General features: G+C 59.6%; 1 protein-coding gene across 5 annotated transcripts in view; it reads left to right on the top strand.

Moving 5' to 3' along the window:
• Positions 1-16,987, top strand: part of TSPAN11 (tetraspanin 11) — a 64,134-nt gene that overhangs the window by 42,361 nt on the left and 4,786 nt on the right. For 3 of the 5 annotated variants that reach the window (XM_047742150.1, XM_047742149.1, XM_047742148.1), the window contains 5 exons: positions 5,943-6,017; positions 7,118-7,222; positions 10,073-10,231; positions 10,566-10,652; positions 11,836-16,981. In XM_047742150.1, the coding sequence (XP_047598106.1) occupies positions 5,943-6,017; positions 7,118-7,222; positions 10,073-10,231; positions 10,566-10,652; positions 11,836-12,144 (735 nt within the window). In that variant the 3' untranslated portion in view covers positions 12,145-16,981. Of the gene's footprint in view, positions 1-5,942; positions 6,018-7,117; positions 7,223-10,072; positions 10,232-10,565; positions 10,653-10,847; positions 10,936-11,835; positions 16,982-16,987 lie in introns of those variants that run through there. The other 2 variants (XR_007129496.1, XM_047742151.1) reach the window with 2 other exon arrangements.

Below are 16,987 nucleotides of genomic sequence, written 5' to 3'. Positions count from 1 at the left end.
GGAATAATGCTGGGGAGTGTCGCACAGCCCGGGAGCCCACCGGGCTCTGAGATGAGAGCTGTGGCCATGATCCTGGCCCAGCAAGGTAGGGCGCCGAGCAGGCAGAAGCCACTGCTGAGGAAGGTGTGCACCCCTGGAGCACACCTGACCTGCCCTGCTGGGGACTGGGGGCTGCGGCTGAGGATCTCACTGTATCCACCCCAGGGGTTTCCAGTGAGCCCATCCAACCACCAATCCCTGGGTAGTGAAGACAGTACAGTGAATCAGCATGCCATCTCCGGGTCCGGCTTCTGGGCTCAGCCATGTCCTTTCCGTGTGACCTCAGACCAGCGGCTCTGTCTCCCGGTGCACGTGTCTCGGGATTCCCGGGAGGCTGAGGTCGTCGGTGCTTGCCTGGCCACATGGTGAGTGCGGCTGTGCTCATCTCCGGCAGCAGGAGTGCTCACAAGCGGGCCAGGGCACCCAGGGCCCCCACTCTGTGCGCTCTGGGCCACTGAGGTGGAGGGCACTGACCCTGCCAAGGAAGGGTCCTGGCTCTCCCTTGAGCCCTGGTGGGAGGGCTGCCTTTCCACACCTTCCGCCGTAGAGGGCGATGTCTCCTCTGCTTTTTTTTTTCTCATACTTTAATTTTTTTATAAACATATAATGTATTATTAGCCCCAGGGGTACAGGTCTGTGAATCGTCAGGTTTACACACTTCACAGCACTCGCCATAGCACATACCCTCCCCAGTGTCCATAACCCCACCACCCTCTCCCTACCCCCCTTCAGCCCCCCTCAGTTTGTTTTGTGACATTAAGAGTCTCTTATGGTCGGTCTCCCTCCCAATCCCATCTTGTTTCATTTATTCTTCTCCTACCCCCCAAACCCCCCACGTTGCATCTCCACTTCCTCATATCAGGGAGATCATATGATAGTTGTCTTTCTCCAATTGACTTATTTCGCTAAGCATAATACCCTGTAGTTCCATCCACGTCATTGCAAATGGCAAGATTTCATTTCTTTTGATGGCTGCATAGTATTCCATTGTATATATATATATATACCGCATCTTCTTTTTGCATTCATCTGTTGATGGACATCTAGGTTCTTTCCATAGTTTGGCTACTGTGGACATTGCTGCTATAAACATTCAGGTGCACGTGCCCCTTTGGATCACTACGTTTGTATCTTTAGGGTAAATACCCAGTAGTGCAACTGCTGGGCGCAGCGGCGCACCCTGAGCTGGGTTATTGCCTCCTGCACCTTAGGCCCATGGGCCCTGCCCTGGCTTGGTTAGCTCGGGGCAGCCGGACAGCCCAGGGCCCGGTAAGTCCTGACTTACACTGAAGTGGGACACCTCCGAGTTACACACAGGGTGTCTGAGGTCTGTCACCCCCGGGGCTGTCTTCACGCTTCCTGGAGCCAGCGGCGGCCTAGCCCTCCCAGGGTTCCCATGGGGGAAGCCAGGGGACAGCCAGCTGTGACATTTCAGGAGGCACCTGGGCTAATAGCATCCCCACGACAGTCCCCAGCACCCCAGGGCCTGGGAACCGAAGCCCTGGAGGCTTTCCTGGCCCTTCCTGGAGTCAGGGAGAGCCACTTCCTGCTAGAGTCCCCTCCGAGGCAGGCACAGAGGGAGCCCCTCGCGTGTTCAGTCCCAGGCCTCTCGGGAACTAAACAGCCTGCCTCAGACCTTCCTTTTCATGTCTCCCAGAGGGCAGAGGGGCACATATGCAAATCAGAAGCCTTCAGATCTGAAGTTGAATGTGTAAACCAGTTTCTCAGTCTTGGCACCTGTGACACTCTAGTCCAGATCGTTCTTTGCCACAGGGTCTGTCCTGTGTGCTGGGGAATGTTCGCCTCTCCCCGCAAGATGCCTGGAGGCCTCCTTTCCCCAGGTGTGACAAAATCGTGCCCCCTTGAGAACCACCGGTATCAATTAAACTACAGTAACAATTCCGTGCCCCCCACGGATCAGAAGATGGCCAAGCTCCTGCCCCCCAGCATGGGGCCAGCATGCGATGGCCTGTCCCCTCGGCCCCACACCATGCTTGGTAAGAAGGGCACCCACAGATCTTGATCTGGTGACGTTTACCGAGCATGCGTCTAGACCCAACCCCGTTCCGGGCACTGGGAAAAACCCAAAAGCACCAGAAGCCCACAGGTGTTCTGGGGAGATGGGGCCATAACACCTGAAGCGAGGGAGACCTCCACAGAGTAGTAGGCAAGGTCGCGTCGCCCACCCCGCCCATGAGGAACAGTGTGGCAGGCCGAGGGCTGATGCAGGGACGAGCCAAAGTCTAGCTGGGGAGAAGGAGCCATGCAGAATGTTGTGTCGAAGGGGGAGCAGATGAAGCACCCTGTGGGCTGGGGGCCAGCACCCACTGTGGACCCAGGGAGGGCTCAGGGGAGGCCACGGCCGAGCTGGGTGACAAAGGACAGGCAGGCCCTGGAATTCCAGGCAGGGGGACACTGCGGGCAAACACCCGGAGGCCGGACGGCTCGGCCCGTGTTTAGGGAACCGTGTGCAGGAACAGCAGTGCTTTGCAGATTTGTGGCCGGCTAGCCTGTGCCGGAGACATGCTGGGGTGATGCAGCACACTGAGGGGGTCAGGAAGGCTTGGTAACAGTGGAAGGTGAAGTGGCAAAGGCAAGGCATTTGTCACAGCTCGTGGCCTCTCGTGGCAAACCCCCACTAGCCTGGCCCCACTCCCCAGGGCTCCAGCCCGCCAGCTCCAGAGACAGAGCCGCCAGGACCCTCCGTGCAGGAGGATCCCATCGAGCATGAACCTTCGCCTGCTTCCTGGGAGCCGTGATTCATGGCCTCCCCCGAGTAGGTGAGTCATGCACCTGCAGCTCTCCCGCCACCGAAGCCGCTGCCTGGGGCCCGTGCCCATGCCTCCCAGCCACCCAGCCTGTCCTCTCCCTGGCAGCCCGCTGTCGGCCCCCCGAAACCCCAAGGGCCTCTGAGCAGCTGAGGCTCCTGGGCGGGAGGGAGCCCTGTCCCCACTCCTGACAACTCCGTCCAGTGGGGTAGCCCGTGTGATGCCTCCCAAGAGGTTTGAGGGGCTGGCATGTACTAGTGCAGGCTGCCGTGACGTCAGGGATGTGGTTCAGGTCTCTCCCTTCCCATCACCCCCTTCCCAGCGCAGCGTCAGCACCAGCGGTGGCAGTGACTTCCCCGGGGAGTGGCATGTCACTACCGAGTCCTCATGACACCATCCAGTGTGACTCTCGGCTGACAGTCCTCCGTGATCAGGGATCGTGAGCAGTGGGGGGAGAGGAGCCTCTCCCACCCCCACAGAGGGAAGGCGGCCAGACGCCAAGATGCTGTCCTCCTTGCTCTCAGCGGCCAGCGTGGTTCCGTTCAGTTACTAGCTCCCTCGGCTCTGCCTCCCATGCCCCAGAGGGCAGCTGGGGGTGCAGCAGGGAGCCTGGGCGCCGCCGACTGGCGGTCCCTGCACGCAGGGTCGTGTGTGGCAGGAGAGGGGTAGCCTCCAAGCGCTGGGCTCAGGGGGCTGTGGGGGGCAGTTTGGAGTGAGAGGAAGGGCAGCCGAGACCGAGAGGAGCTGCGGGATGTCAGTGCCGCTCTGGGCTGTCTCAGGACAGGAACAGCCTGGCCCAGGCCACTGGGCCTGCCACTGGCTGACAAGTCTGGCTCCCCTCGGGCTGTCTGTCACCCACAAGCTCTGGGAGTGGGAAGCAGGTCAGACCACCGTGAAGCTTAATTTCCTCCCTCTGGGTCCTTCCAGCTGCTCGGGGTGGACAGGACATTGAAGGGGCCGTTCTCCCCATCCACGGGCTCGGTCCCATAGGTACGGCCACCACATGTGGCCCTGGGTGCTGCGCTGTGTGCAGGACTTGAGGAGGCCAAAACCCAGCTCATCTGACTCTCAGAGCCACGTGTTCTCTTTGGGACGCCAGACCCGTGTCTCCCAGAGCCTGCAGGTGGCAGAGCCCAAGGCCCACCAGAGCCCACTGATGTTCCACCACCGTTCTTCAGGTTTCCAGACCTCCTCAGGCAGAGAGGGCCCGTCCACAGGCCTCTCGTCAGCCCCTGCCTGCTGACCTGCACAGCACCCCACACGTTCCCTTGCCCCAGGCACACAGGGCCTTCCTTCAGCAGACCTCTCCCGGGGTTTGAGAAACCCCCAAGGCCCAGGAAATATGCCCTCGTGGGCCTGCAGCTTCCTCCCCCATTTCTAGACCTCACCCCAGGTGCCTAGGAGATTGTAGGCAGCCTGAGCCTCCATCCAGAGGCCGCACAGGGCTGACAAGGCTGCTGTGTCCTCCACACTCCACCGCACCAGCCTTCTCCACAGCCTCACCTAAGGGTGGCCGGGGGGTGCGTGATCCTGGTGGGGGATGGACCGAGCTCGGACATGCAGGCCAGAGGCCTTTCCTGGGGCGGCACGGAGCCCGGGGCATATAGGGGAGGAGGTACCAGGGACCTCCTTTTGGACTCTTGCCTTAAGGGCAGGCCTGCCACCATCATTCAGAGCCTGGAATGCTTCTCTCACCCTGGGGGGTGGGCAGTTGTGAGCCTGAGAGAACTTGGGCTCAGTAAAATGGCTGTGGGTGAGGCGCACAGTTGACTTGACTTAACTTGGCCGTGGATGGAATGTTCTTCATGAAAAGAAATATCCTCTCCTCCCTCTGTGTTTAAGTCCTGCCCATGCCAGGCTCCATGCTGGGCTCTGGGAGATAGTCAGGCAAGGCCTCTAGGCCCGTGGACTCACATCACCCCCGAATTGGCCCGACAGCCCCTGCCCTGCCAGCTGTCTTCTCATCACGTCCCCTCCTGCCGGTATTCCTTCCCCTACTTGGAGGAGCCCTGGAGTTTCAGGGCTCCTTCAGAGGCTGTGTGTGTCCTGCAATCCAGGGATCCCAGTGACCATGGCCAGGCTGATGGGTGGTGCCTGGGGGAGAAGGAGGCGTCGCCAACTATTGTGCGTGGGGCATGGGTCGCTGCTGGGCTGCTACAGAGGGCTCCCGTTTCAGGCAGCAGTGCTCCCCTGCTCCTCCTCCTCTGCCCCCTCCCTTTGTCCCCTCTCCCCTGCCTGGAGCCCCTCCCCGTCCCCTCCTAGCCACATGGGCCTAACACACATGTCTGACCTGTTGGCCGCTGCAAGAACACCCCAGGATGGAACAGTGTCCCAGAGCCTCCTGCCTCGCAGAGACAGGAAAGGTCACAGCCGGAAGCACAGCCAGGAAACCAGCCCACAGGCTAGGAAGCGTGCAGAGCAGCCGCAAGCCTGGACAAGGCCAGGCAGTGGTGGCGACCGGAATTTAGAACCCACTACAGGGCCATGAAGGGCCCAAACCTTTCCCCGGGCAGGTGCCTTTTGCAATTTCCTGAGCCTTGGCGGCTGCCAGCCTCTTCTGCTCCTTCCACTTCCCTCTGCGCTCTCTGGGCTTTGCACATGCTCTCCCCTCTGCCTGGCACACGCTTCCTGCCTTCTTCACCTGGAAGCTCCTCCTTAGAGACGCCATTCAGGTGTCACCTCCTCCAGGAAGCCTTCTTTGACTGCCTTCCTCCACCCAGGACCGCCCATCTTTTCTGGGGCTTGCCCCTTTGTAATGTTTGTAACACAGCATTATAATCACTTACTTATCTGTGCCCCGCCCCCGCCGACCCATAACTTTGAGGGCTATGACTGTCTTACTTAGGATATCCAGCACGTAGTGGGTGTTTAATGAGCACTGGATGGGTGGGTGGACTAAGGAACTGACAGTAGACCAGTGGATGAAGGGGTGAGTGGGGAACTCCATGCCAGCAGCTGGGAAAGGCGAGTCTACCCAGAGCTGTTGGGAAGAGGTGGAAGATGGTATGAGTGATGGGGTCCCTGGCGGGTCACCCCACCCCCCTCACTGCTTGGGGCAGACATTTGTCATAGGAAGAACCATCTGCCTACTGGGGCCTGATCCTTATGGTGACCACCTTCACTCCTTTCTCCTAGTATTTCTGCCTGTTGCTGGTGATCTTCCTGGTTGAGCTGGTGGCGGGGGTTCTGGCCCACCTTTACTACCAAAGGGTGAGTGCAAGTGTCCTGCTAGGTTCCCCATCAGCCCCCCCCCACCCTGGAGGCGACAGCATGGGGCGGAGTGAACAGGAATGGGGGAGCTAGGGCAGTGACACCCCAGGAGGGGTCTTGTCTCCCGGGCCCCATCAGTCCTTGGCACATCAGGTCCTCCTTCTTGTCCCACTTCTGGCAATTCTCTGCCCCATCTGGGGATGCCAATGTGTTGAGCGTGGGAGTCAGAGAGTGGGGACGCCCCACGGGAGTTGGGGTGGCCCGTCTCCCCTCCAAAGCAGAGATAGAGGACGAAACCAGCTGTCAGGCATCCAAGGACCAAGGCTGGGGCCGGGGCTGCCTGCCGGACTATGAAGACCACCCCAGGCCTCGCCTACCTGCATCGGTCAAGGACAAAGTGGCCAGTCAGGTGCCCTCCCACCGGGTGCTGGGAGTCAGGGGTTCGAGATCATGACCGGGATGAGACAGATGACCGCACCGGTTATTTTAAGCCAGTACCCGTACAACCGATGGCTTCCCACAGGGTAACAACTGTAAATATTTTGAGTATCACCTCATGATCAAATGAAAAAAAGATTTTTTTTTTAAAGATTTTATTTATTTATTTGACAGAGATCACAAGTAGGCAGAGAGGCAGGCAGAGAGAGAGAGGGAAGCAGGCTCCCGGCTGAGCAGAGAGCCCAATGCAGGACTCGATCCCAGGACCCCGAGATCATGACCTGAGCCGAAGGCAGCAGCTTAACCCACTGAGCCACCCAGGCGCCCATGAAAAAAAGATTTTAAACTTCCCCCTTCCCCGGGCCCAGGATCATTGCCCTCCCACTGGCTTTGAACTGGCCCCTCCCTAGCCCACGTCGCAGCTCTGCCCATCTCCTCTCTGGCCTTAACATCGGGGCCCCAGCTTATGCACCTTCTCCCCAGGAACCCCGTGTCCCATACCGTCTCCTGTGGACGCTTCCGTTACACTGGGACCCCTCCGCCCTCACACCGCTCAGCATGCCCTGTGCTTGGGAATGAGCTGGCCTGGCTCGGGGTGGGCCTAGGGGGCAAGACGGGCCTGAGCGATTCCGCTGATGCCGCCTTCCCTCTCCGCTCTCCAGCTCAGTGACGAACTAAAGCAGCACCTGGCCCGGACTCTGGCCGAGAACTACAGGCAGCCCGGAGCCGCGGACATTACAACGTCCGTAGACCGTCTCCAGCAGGACGTAAGCACCCGCCCCGCCAGCTTGAAGGCCGTGCACACGTGGGTCCAGATCCCCACTCTGTCTCTTCCTGTCTGTGTGACCCCGCGCCAGTTACTTACCTTCTCTGAGCTTTACTTGCCTCTAAGGTGCGACCTCATAGGGCATGTTGGGCGTTCAGTACGATCACATCTGCAAAAGTCTGTATCGCCATGAAAAGTGTGTACTGAACCCACACTCTGTCCTGCCCCATCCTGTGCCCGGCCCCCCAGCATAGCCCCCCGGCCCCACAGCCACCCTTCACTGCTTCCTCCAAGCCCCACCCCTGCTGCCTTTCCCTGCTGGGCCCCTGTGGGCAGCCAGCTAGCTGTGGGAGGGGAAGGACCCTCCTCCTGGCCAGGGATCTGGGCTCCTTCCACTGCAGTGCTGCCTGCTTCCTCCTCTGGGAGCAGAGCTGAGGTCCCTCAGGTGGAATCTGTAACAGGCAGTCCGGCCGCTGTAAGAGCTTCCCAGTGGTGAGCCCCGGGACAGAAAGGGGGTCTTTCCAAGAAGAGGCTCAGCAAATCCCTCCAGCGAGGCCCGGGGTCCTGCCAGGGATAGAGCAGGGGCAGATGGAGCTCAGACCTTCTCTGGGCTGTAGGGTGGCCGCTAGCCATGTTGTGGCCATGCACATTTAAATTTAATATAAACGTCACCTCCTCAGTCACTAGCCACACTCCCGTGCCCAATAGCCTTTACATGGTTAGTGGCACCAAATTGGGCAGCACAGTAAAAGTAAAAGTAAAAGGCATTTCCATCATTGTAGAAAGTTCTGTGGGACAGTGTGGCTCCAGGATCCCGATGGTTTGGGGTCTGCGAATTTGAGGAAGCTCCACCTGCCCGCTGTGTTCCCCCTTCTCCCTGCCAACCCACCCCTAGCCTTAGCCTGCCACCTCTGTAACTACAGACCCTTCCCTGGGCCTGAGGCCTAGGTCTTTTTGCCAGGAATACCAGGGAAGTCGGCAGAGCCGAGGTTAGTGGGGCTCGGAGTGCTAGGGGATCTCAGTTCAGTGGGAGAGGCACCTGCCTCATCTCCCCAAGACTGACTTAGCTCCCAGTAGGCTCTGCACAGAGGCATCTCTTGGGCTCTGCTCTAGTGGCTAAGGGCCCCCGTGTACACACAGGTACACCCACACCCACGTGCTCAGCCCACGCACACCCTGCTGGTCAGCCCTGTCCAAAGCTCAGTCTGCACTTGTGGGGCCTCCCTCATGAGAAACTGAGCCTGAATCCCTGCCCTCACGGCCTTCTGCCCGGAGCCCCGCACACAGCAGGCACGGGCAGCCAGCACTAGGCTGGGAGGCCCCTCTGAGTGGAGGAAAGAGCTGGGGAGGCCAACTGGGGGGACCAGGAAGGAGGGCCTGGGTTTGCCTCTGTGGGGAGGATAGGAGGGACAGTCAGAGAGTGGAGAACAGCATGAGGAAGGGCACCGCTGGGAGCCAGCGTCTGCCACCGCCAAGGGCCTCCATGGGCACCAGAACATGTGGCTCTCGCCCCACATGTGCCAGCCACAGCCAGAACCAGGGGGCATGAGGGAACTTGGGCTCTGGCCTGCAGCCTAGGCCTGAGGAGACAGCCCCGAGAAGGCGGTGGCTTGAGGCCAGGGCCAGCATCTGGGCTGTGGGCTGTGCCCCGCTATGTCCCATGGCGCCCACACACCTGTATTCAGGAAAGGAGCATCACGAGAGGGAGTCTTTTCCTGACGGCTCAGCCCTGCAGGGCTCTCTTCTCCAGGCTTCCCAGAACCACCTCTCCTGGCCCTCACACAACCCAGTGTGGGGGTACATCGTTAGCCCTGTTGACAGGTGACAAAACGGGAGTCCAGAGAGGCTGAGTCACCTGTGCAGGGGACACGCAGAAGTATAATCCCGCATGACTTCTGGCATACCCCCTGCCGTACCCAGCTCCGTGTGCCCTTCCGTCCTGCCAGACTCCTGGGAGCTCCTCCTCTTCCTTGTGCCCTTCTGGGCCCACGAACAGAGCCGCTCACCTCTCCTCCTCGGAGCTACTCAGCAGCCCCGTCTCCCCGGGTCCCTCCTAGTAAGCCACCGAGACGCGTCAGAAAGCCGGGAACCACATGGCTCACGTGAGCCCCAGCTAGCCTCACTCCCGGCACACAGTAGGTGCATAGCACATGCTTGGTAACTAAAGGTGCCTCTCACCCTGCCTGCTGCCCACACACCAGAGATGGACTCAAAACAGCTGGCTCTGTGGCTCACGTGGGGACTTGGGGTCTCCGCTCCTCCTCTCAGAAGGGCAAGAGAGAAGCAATGTCCTGTGTGTCACCGGAGTCCAGGAGGGCGCTTTCCTGGTCTGGAGCCCCCCGGCCAGCACTGACCTGCCCGCTTTGGGGCTCTGGGACCCTCTGTGTCCTTGCAGGTCTGAGGGCTCTGAGGCTTCAGGGTTTCAATGAGGGCCCAGGAGCCTCTAGCGAGGCTGGGTACCTGCCCCCTGGGTGACTCCCGCCACTGTATGGTCTTGGCCCTGCCCTGGGCTCTGCCCAGGAATATACAGCCCCACTCTCTCAGGGACCCACCTGCTTCTACTCCCCACTCATCTTCTCACAGACCCTCTCTGCCCTCAGGACCCCCAGCATCATCTCCTTATAGGACTTGGGTGGCCAGAAGGGGTCTCTCAGCTGGCTTCTGTACCTGCAGGGACAGAAGGGCCCCAAAGAGACCAGCTCCTTGCTCAAAATAGGCACAGGAAAACTCACAGGGAGAACAAAGAGGGGTTGGGTTAATATCCAAATAATGCGTCCTGCGGCCCCGCCATGGAGGGGCTGGAGGGGCCCCATGTGCGCTCTTTGCCCCCAGCCTCTGTCTCTGCCTCCAGTTCAAGTGCTGTGGGAGTAACAGCTCTGCCGACTGGCAGCACAGCACCTACATCCTGTCTCGGGAGGCCGAGGGCCGCCAGGTGCCGGACAGCTGCTGCAAGACGGTGGTGGCACGCTGTGGCCAGCGGGCCCATCCCTCCAACATCTACAAGGTGGAGGTAAGCGCCCAAGGTCCTGGCCATCCAGGAGCCCCCTCCCCCAACCCGCGAGGGACAGGGACACGGGGACCGGGGGCGCAGGACACACTTACACACTGGCCTTGAGGCAAGAAGAGGCCCTCAATGGTCTGCACAAAGCCCTGGGGAATTCTGAGACATCGTGGCAGGCCCCTGGGTCACCTGCAAAGCCTGTGGGCAACTGAAAGGCTGGACCAGACCATTTAAGCCTCTGGCCTGCCTTCAGCTGGGTGGACTGCAGCTCCCCGGCCAGCCCTCCCCTCCCCGGCCTCGCTGGCTTCTGGGCCACCCTGTGTCACCTGCCCTTACTTGACAGGGAGGCTGCATCACGAAGCTAGAACAGTTCCTGGCTGACCACCTGCTGCTCATGGGGGCGGTGGGCATCGGGGTGGCCTGTCTGCAGGTGAGTTCTGTGGGGGGGGTGGACCTGGGACAGGGGGGTGTCTAGAAGATCTGGGAACCCCTCTCCCATTGGCGGGGATAGCAAATCACCTACCGTCTGCACACCCCTCTGCTGCCCTGCCCTCCCCTCCCCTCCTCCTCTCTCCACCTTCCCTCAGCAGCCAAGGGTGACTCACATAGTCACTCTTTTCCCCAGAAAAATTGAAGGAAAATGCCCGGGGTCCCCGGGGGCCCTCTTGAACTTGTAAGAGACCTGGGAGGAGTGTGCGTGCGTGTGGGCTCAGGTATGTGCCTGCACCGTGTGTGCGCACGTGGGCGTGTATGCACAGCCTGCTGGGGTATGTGTGGGCCGCGGGCTGTCCGCATGCATCTCAGCGTATGTGGGGTTGTTTGCATGGATATGTGTATAGGTGTGCTTGTGCACGTGTGTGTATGTGCATGTACGTGCACTCGTCCCTGTGTGTATGTGCGCACACACGCACATGTACTAATGGATGTATGCTCCCTGTGCATACCCAGGTCTCCGCTCTGAGCTAGGCCTTCTGCTGTCTCAGGGCTCCGTCTGGCCCCTCGCTACCCCCCAGGATGTCAGTGGTGCTCTCGAAGTGGCTCCAGTCCAGGGTCCATAGAGGGGAGTCAGGAGGGGCACCCTGGGGTGGGGCAGATACAGGGGGCAAGGGCCCAGCGGGTGCTAGAGGGAGTTCCAGGCTGCCCGGCCCTTCCCGCTCCTAGGACCACAGGCACTGACCAGGGGACCGGTGAGAGCAGTGGCTGGGGCATCAGAGGCCCGGGGCCAACCCTGCCTCTGGTCCTGTGCCCCTCAGAGCCCTTACATCCCTGCCCCACCACGGCTTCCTCCACAAAATGGGGATCATGTCCCCAACACGTAAGGTCTAGATCAGAATGAGGTGATGAATGTGACCCACTCTCTGTGCCCGGCACACGTGAAGCTCTCCCCGTAAGTGCACACGGCTGTTGTCCAGCTATCTGCAGACCTCAGAGCAGTCTCAGGTACTTTCTGTCATCGGATCCCCGCCACATCCTGAGACCCGCACCCAGCGAGTGTCCACATTCTCCCATTTTACAGATCAGAAAGTTGAGACCCAGAGGAAAGACCTCCCGAGGGTGTCACGTCCTGAACAGGCACCCAGGTCTCCTGGCTCTTGGTCTTTCGTTTTCCCCAGCTCCTTCCAGCCCCGCCCCCACCCCACCCCAGCAGAGAGTTCCATGGAAAGCAAAGCCGGGGCTGTAGCAGCAGCTGGCGTGCAGAACCTGCCCTGGTGAGGCTCCTCCCAGATCACCGCGCGGCCCGGCCACGTCCGCCTGTGTGCCCAGGGGATCTAGCAGCAGCCTCGCCCTCGGGGCTCTACCCGCTGGAGGGGGGCACCCGGCAACCCGGGACTGGTTATTCCATCTCTGGGCCCCAGGTCCTCATTTGTAAAATGGGGCTAATTATCCCTAGTTTGGTGAGAGGATTAGCAATATATATGTAAATCACTTGGCTCATCGCTGAGCAGATAGCAGGTGTTCAATAAATGGTATCCATCATTATTTGATCATTTCCACGTGGGCACATTGTCTCTCGAAAAAGCCTTCTCAGAAAGTTGTTTCCTGCCTCTCCACCCCACTGGTTCCCAGGCAGGCCAGGAGCCCCGGGGGGACATCAGACGCCCCCTCTCTGCACTTCCCTAGCACAGGCCTTCTGCTGCACATACTGAGCTGGGCAGTTGCCCCCGGGGCCTGAGGAAGGGCTGCTGTGTGCTCCAGCCCCTGGGTCCACTGAAGTTTCCAGAAACCTGCCGTCTGCTTCAGGTGTGTGGGACCTGTGCAGCGTGAACACTGACCAGGCCGGGGCCACATTCTCCACCCCTTTCTTCCTGACCTCTCTGGCCTTGGCAGCCTGTAGAAGCTGAGGACAGGGCCAGTGAGGCCCGGGTCAGGGAGGGATCTGCCAGTACCCCAAGCCTAAGGTCAAGGTGAAACAAGGGGGGAGGCAGATGCTGCCCAAGGGACCATCTTGTCAGGCAGGCTGCCAGCGGGCCTGCAGAGGCTTCCTCCTCACACACACACCCCCATGAAATCTCGGTCCCCCTCAGCTCACTGTCCCTCAGAAGGAGCTTCCTCTGGCCTCCGCTGTGGGCTCCACCATTGTCCAGCCTCTCCCCTCCTTCCGGCTCCTGCTGGCGCTACGGCAGCCAAGCCTCGGTCACAGCTCCCTCTGCTGGCCGATGCTGGAACTAAGCTCCCCAAACTCAGGTTGGCCGCCAGCCGGGAGGAAGGGCTCAGGCCTGGCCTGGGCCCGGGCTCCCAGTCCTCGTGTACCAGAGCAGGCACCAGGCACCTTCCCCACCCATGCCCCCAGCCTGGTCCTTCCAGGACCCCCAAGGCTCAGATAAGGCGGTGTCCTGCTTCCCTGGTCTCCAGGACCAGAGGAGACCTTGCCATGAAGTCAGAGGGCCTCCCTCTTAGTATGTGACCTTGAGGAAGTCACATTCCCTCTCTGAGCCTCGGGTTTCTTTCCTATAAAACAGAGGAGGCGGACGTTTTCAAGCCTTCCGTGAAGAGGCAGTCTTTTCTGATCTGCGGAAGTCTCACCTAGATGAGACATGGGGAGGAGCTGCTCGGGTTGAAGCAGGGGTTGGGCTCTAAGGTTCCATGATTTTAGGTGTGGATGCCTCAGTGAGACTCATGTGTTGCAATATTCTAGAAGTTCAAAGCACGTCTTGTAAACGCTGTGAATGCCAAGCAGAAAATGTGACTGTTTGGGGTTTGGCCCCGTGGTGGTATGGACCAGACATCAATAATGGTGGTGGGCAGGAGGGACACAGGATCTCCACAGAGCCTCCGTGGCCGCAGGCTTCAACCTTGGCTGTACAAGGGGGCCACCTGGCAAGCTTTAGAACTGTCCAGGCTACACCCCAGCACCGTCAAATCACACCATCTGGGGCTTGGCACCCAGACACCAACATCCTGTAAAGCTCCCTGTTCCATGTGCAGCCAGGCTGAGAACACTGGCCCATGTGAGTGACAGGAGCCATGGGGCACCTGGAAGTCAGACGTGGGAGAGGTCAGGGGCCAGGAGAAGATGGCACCATCACTGAAGTCCTTAAGCACCCAAAGGCAGGTTCGGGGTCAGGGGGCAAGGGGACATTCCCAGGAGGGACCAGAGGACAGACAGGAGCCACGGGTAGAATTTATAAGGAGACAGACAGAAAAATTTGTTAACAATGGGAATTTTCTAGCAGCAGTTCCTGCTCAGCACAAAGCTGTGTGTGGCTGCAGGTGCAGCAAAGCCGGGGGTCTGGCCAGGACACTGCAGCGGGGCGCCCTGCCCTTGGTAGGCGGCTCGTCCCTCCCACGCTGCAGCCGGACATTCTGGGCATGCACCTGTTCCTTCCAGCAAGACCCTGCAGGGCCCCTCTGTCCACCCCAGGCATGGGATTCACGACTCGGGATTTTCAGATTGGAAAGGGATAACTGGGGCACTGAGGTGCCTCCAAATCAGACTCTTCCTTCTAGAAGATGCAGTGAGCCCTGGTCGTATGGGTTCAGGCTCAGACTGTCTGGGATGAGGCCTGGCCGTGGGTGTTCTTTAAAGCCCTGCAGGCAATCCCACTGTGCACCTGGGGTAGAGAACGCTGGGCCCACCCTGTTCCTATGCCTCTGAAGACACCCAGCCCCATGGTGTACTCACCGGCTCACGGTCACACAGCCACCTGCTTCCCCTCTTATGGACGGACTCTGGCAGGGAAACTTCTGTCCTGAAAGGATGTAGTGGCTCAGCTCCCTTTCCTACTGCCCTGCTCACACACACACTCTGGAAGCCTCCACGCAGGGGCTGAAGGGAGAGCTGCTCTGCGCCCAGTGCCGGGCCCACAAGTGGGCAGGATGTGTCCCCTTCTCCCAGCAAGCTTTCACTCAAGGGAGGGGACACACAGAACATGGGTTGTCGCCTGCAGTCAGGGGTGCTGTGCAAGTGTGAGACTTGGTGTTTGGGGGAGCTCATAGGAGGCTATAACCTGTCATGGGCAGTCAGGGAAGGCTTCCTGGAGGAAGTGGTAGTTAAATCTTGAAGGAGTCTGAGAAGAAGAATCAAGAGGGGGAAGAGTGGTAGCGTGAGGGAATTGGATTTGTACAGCCCTGCTGGCTGCTGTGGGGGAAGAGCTTTATCCTGAGGGCTCAGGAGAGCCACTTTCTGGCCTCTCAAAGGCTCAGGGTGTGGAAGGGGAACCGTGATTTTGTTCCTATCATCCTCGTTTTTAAAGACTCTCTCCAGGGTAGGCTGTCAACCAGTGAATAGTCTGGAGGTTTTCCTATTGATAAAGGGAGCTTTGAGGTTCAGAGAGGGATATAACTGTGCCCAAGTTCCCACAGCCCCAAAGAGAAATGACCCTACTCCCACTCCGAGGTTCCAGACTGGAATGTCACAGAGCCAGGAAAATTCACAAGATAGCCAACATTGGGGTCTGCAGGTCATTAAAAGGGAAACTGAAAGATCATATTGGCTTGGCTTCCTGGGACCTCCCTGGCCCTTCCTTGATGCTCTTGATAACAATCAGGTATTGGCCCCAAAATCTCAAAAGAACCTGAAAGCACACCCCCTCCCTGTTCAAATGGCCCCATCAGGGACAAATGCTGTACCTAGGCAGGCTGCCGGGAGAGGGCGCCGGGCACCATGCAGCCCTGCTCCCACCGGCTGGGTCACGCACCACCCCCAGCCAGTCCCCACCCTTCCTGCCTCTGCGCTCAACTTGTCCCACATTTTCTCTGCTCATCCTGCTGGCCACCTGAAGCCACTGGTGCTTCTCCATCAGGAAGGAGACACTGGGGCTCGCTCAGGGATCAGAGGGCATCCAGTACTCCTCTGTACGAATCAGGGTGCTTGTGTGTGTGCACATGTGTGTTGATGAGTGCATCCTTGACCCCTCTGCATGTGTCGGAGGGTGGGGGTGGTGTGTGTGGACACGCATGATAAGATTCTGGCCCATACGCCTTCCCCGCTCATGTGCCTTCCCTGGGAGGAAGCTCCACTCCCCCAAGCCCCTGGCACGGACCATACACCATAGAAGATGTGGCCACAAGTCTGTGCTGGGCCAACTCTTCCCATATGGCCTCCCTCTCAGCAAGAGCCAGAAAGATCCAGGTAACCGCACAGATTAGCCATCAAAGCACAAGGCGGGGACAGGGAAGAGGGCGTGCCTCACGACGCCTGGGTGGCCTGGCTGTGATGGCCCCTGCTAAAGCCTGTGGGAGAGGAGACGACCTGGCGGGCCACCTTCAGCTTGGGGCCCCGAGTCTAGATGTGGATTAGCACAGCTTTGAGTACCGAGTCTGAAAGCTGGAAGCTGTGCGCGCGGGGCCCCACCATCCTCCCAGGCAGGCATGGAGAGTGCGGGAGAAGGGGCGAGAAGCAGCGCTCCCCCTGGGCCCCCTCCTTAAGCCAGCCTTGCAAGGAGGAGCCAGATGCCTGCGAGCACCTAGGCGGCTCCACCAGCCTCCCCTCCTCCCACTGGTCAGAGCTCCAGGCACCCCCAGACATGCTCTGGCAAGATCCGGTCAGCAGCAGCTGTTGGAAACATTTGGGAGCAATGGGGGCGTGTTCCCCGTCTCTAGGGAAGTCCACCTTTGCCCACGTGCCACAGGAGAGTCACGTGGCTGCTTTCATGGCACCTCCGCCCTGTGTGCAGGGAGTCGGGATCCAATGGCATCGCTGTCACAGCAAGACCATTGTCATGGGCCTCCTGGGCCTGACACAGCCCCAGCTTTAGAGATCAGCAAAGTGAGGCCCTGCAGGGGGACAGTGACTTTCCTGGACTATCCTGCTTTGGGCAGGATGCTCTCATGCCTCCTTGTTCAGCTAGTGGACGTGACAAGGGGCTGTCAGGCCGGCTCCCTGGGCTGGCGCGGGCCGCGTTGCAAGCTGACTTCCAGGGTGAGTTGGTGACAGCTCTGGATGTCTCTCAGTTTCCCCTGCGGCTTTTGTCCGTCAGAGATTTGACTACGAACCTTAGTTCTGCTCTGGAGTCTGAGAGCAGCAAGATACAGACAGAATTTGTCCTAGAGAAGAACAGCTTCAGACAGCCGTGAGGAATGAAACGAAGACCCTGCAGGATCTAGTTAAATTAGACCATCTCTGGCGGCCGCAAACCCGTAGTGGACGGCTTGTTAGAAATGCAGAATCTCCCAGCCCTACCCCAGGCCTCCCGAGTTGGAATCTGCCCTTTGTCAAGGTCCCCACGTGTGCACCCTAGTGGGAGCAGCCTGCCCCAGGGCAGTCCGGGGAGAGCAGCTTCCTGGGCTTCTGACTTCTCTCTGCTCCTCTGCTCTCTCCACCCG

Source organism: Lutra lutra, chromosome 8 (genome assembly GCF_902655055.1).
Source record: "Lutra lutra chromosome 8, mLutLut1.2, whole genome shotgun sequence".
NCBI classification, from domain to species: Eukaryota; Metazoa; Chordata; class Mammalia; order Carnivora; family Mustelidae; genus Lutra; species Lutra lutra.
The sequence above is the reverse complement of the archived record's forward strand: the minus strand, read 5'-3'. Positions and strand labels throughout refer to the sequence as shown.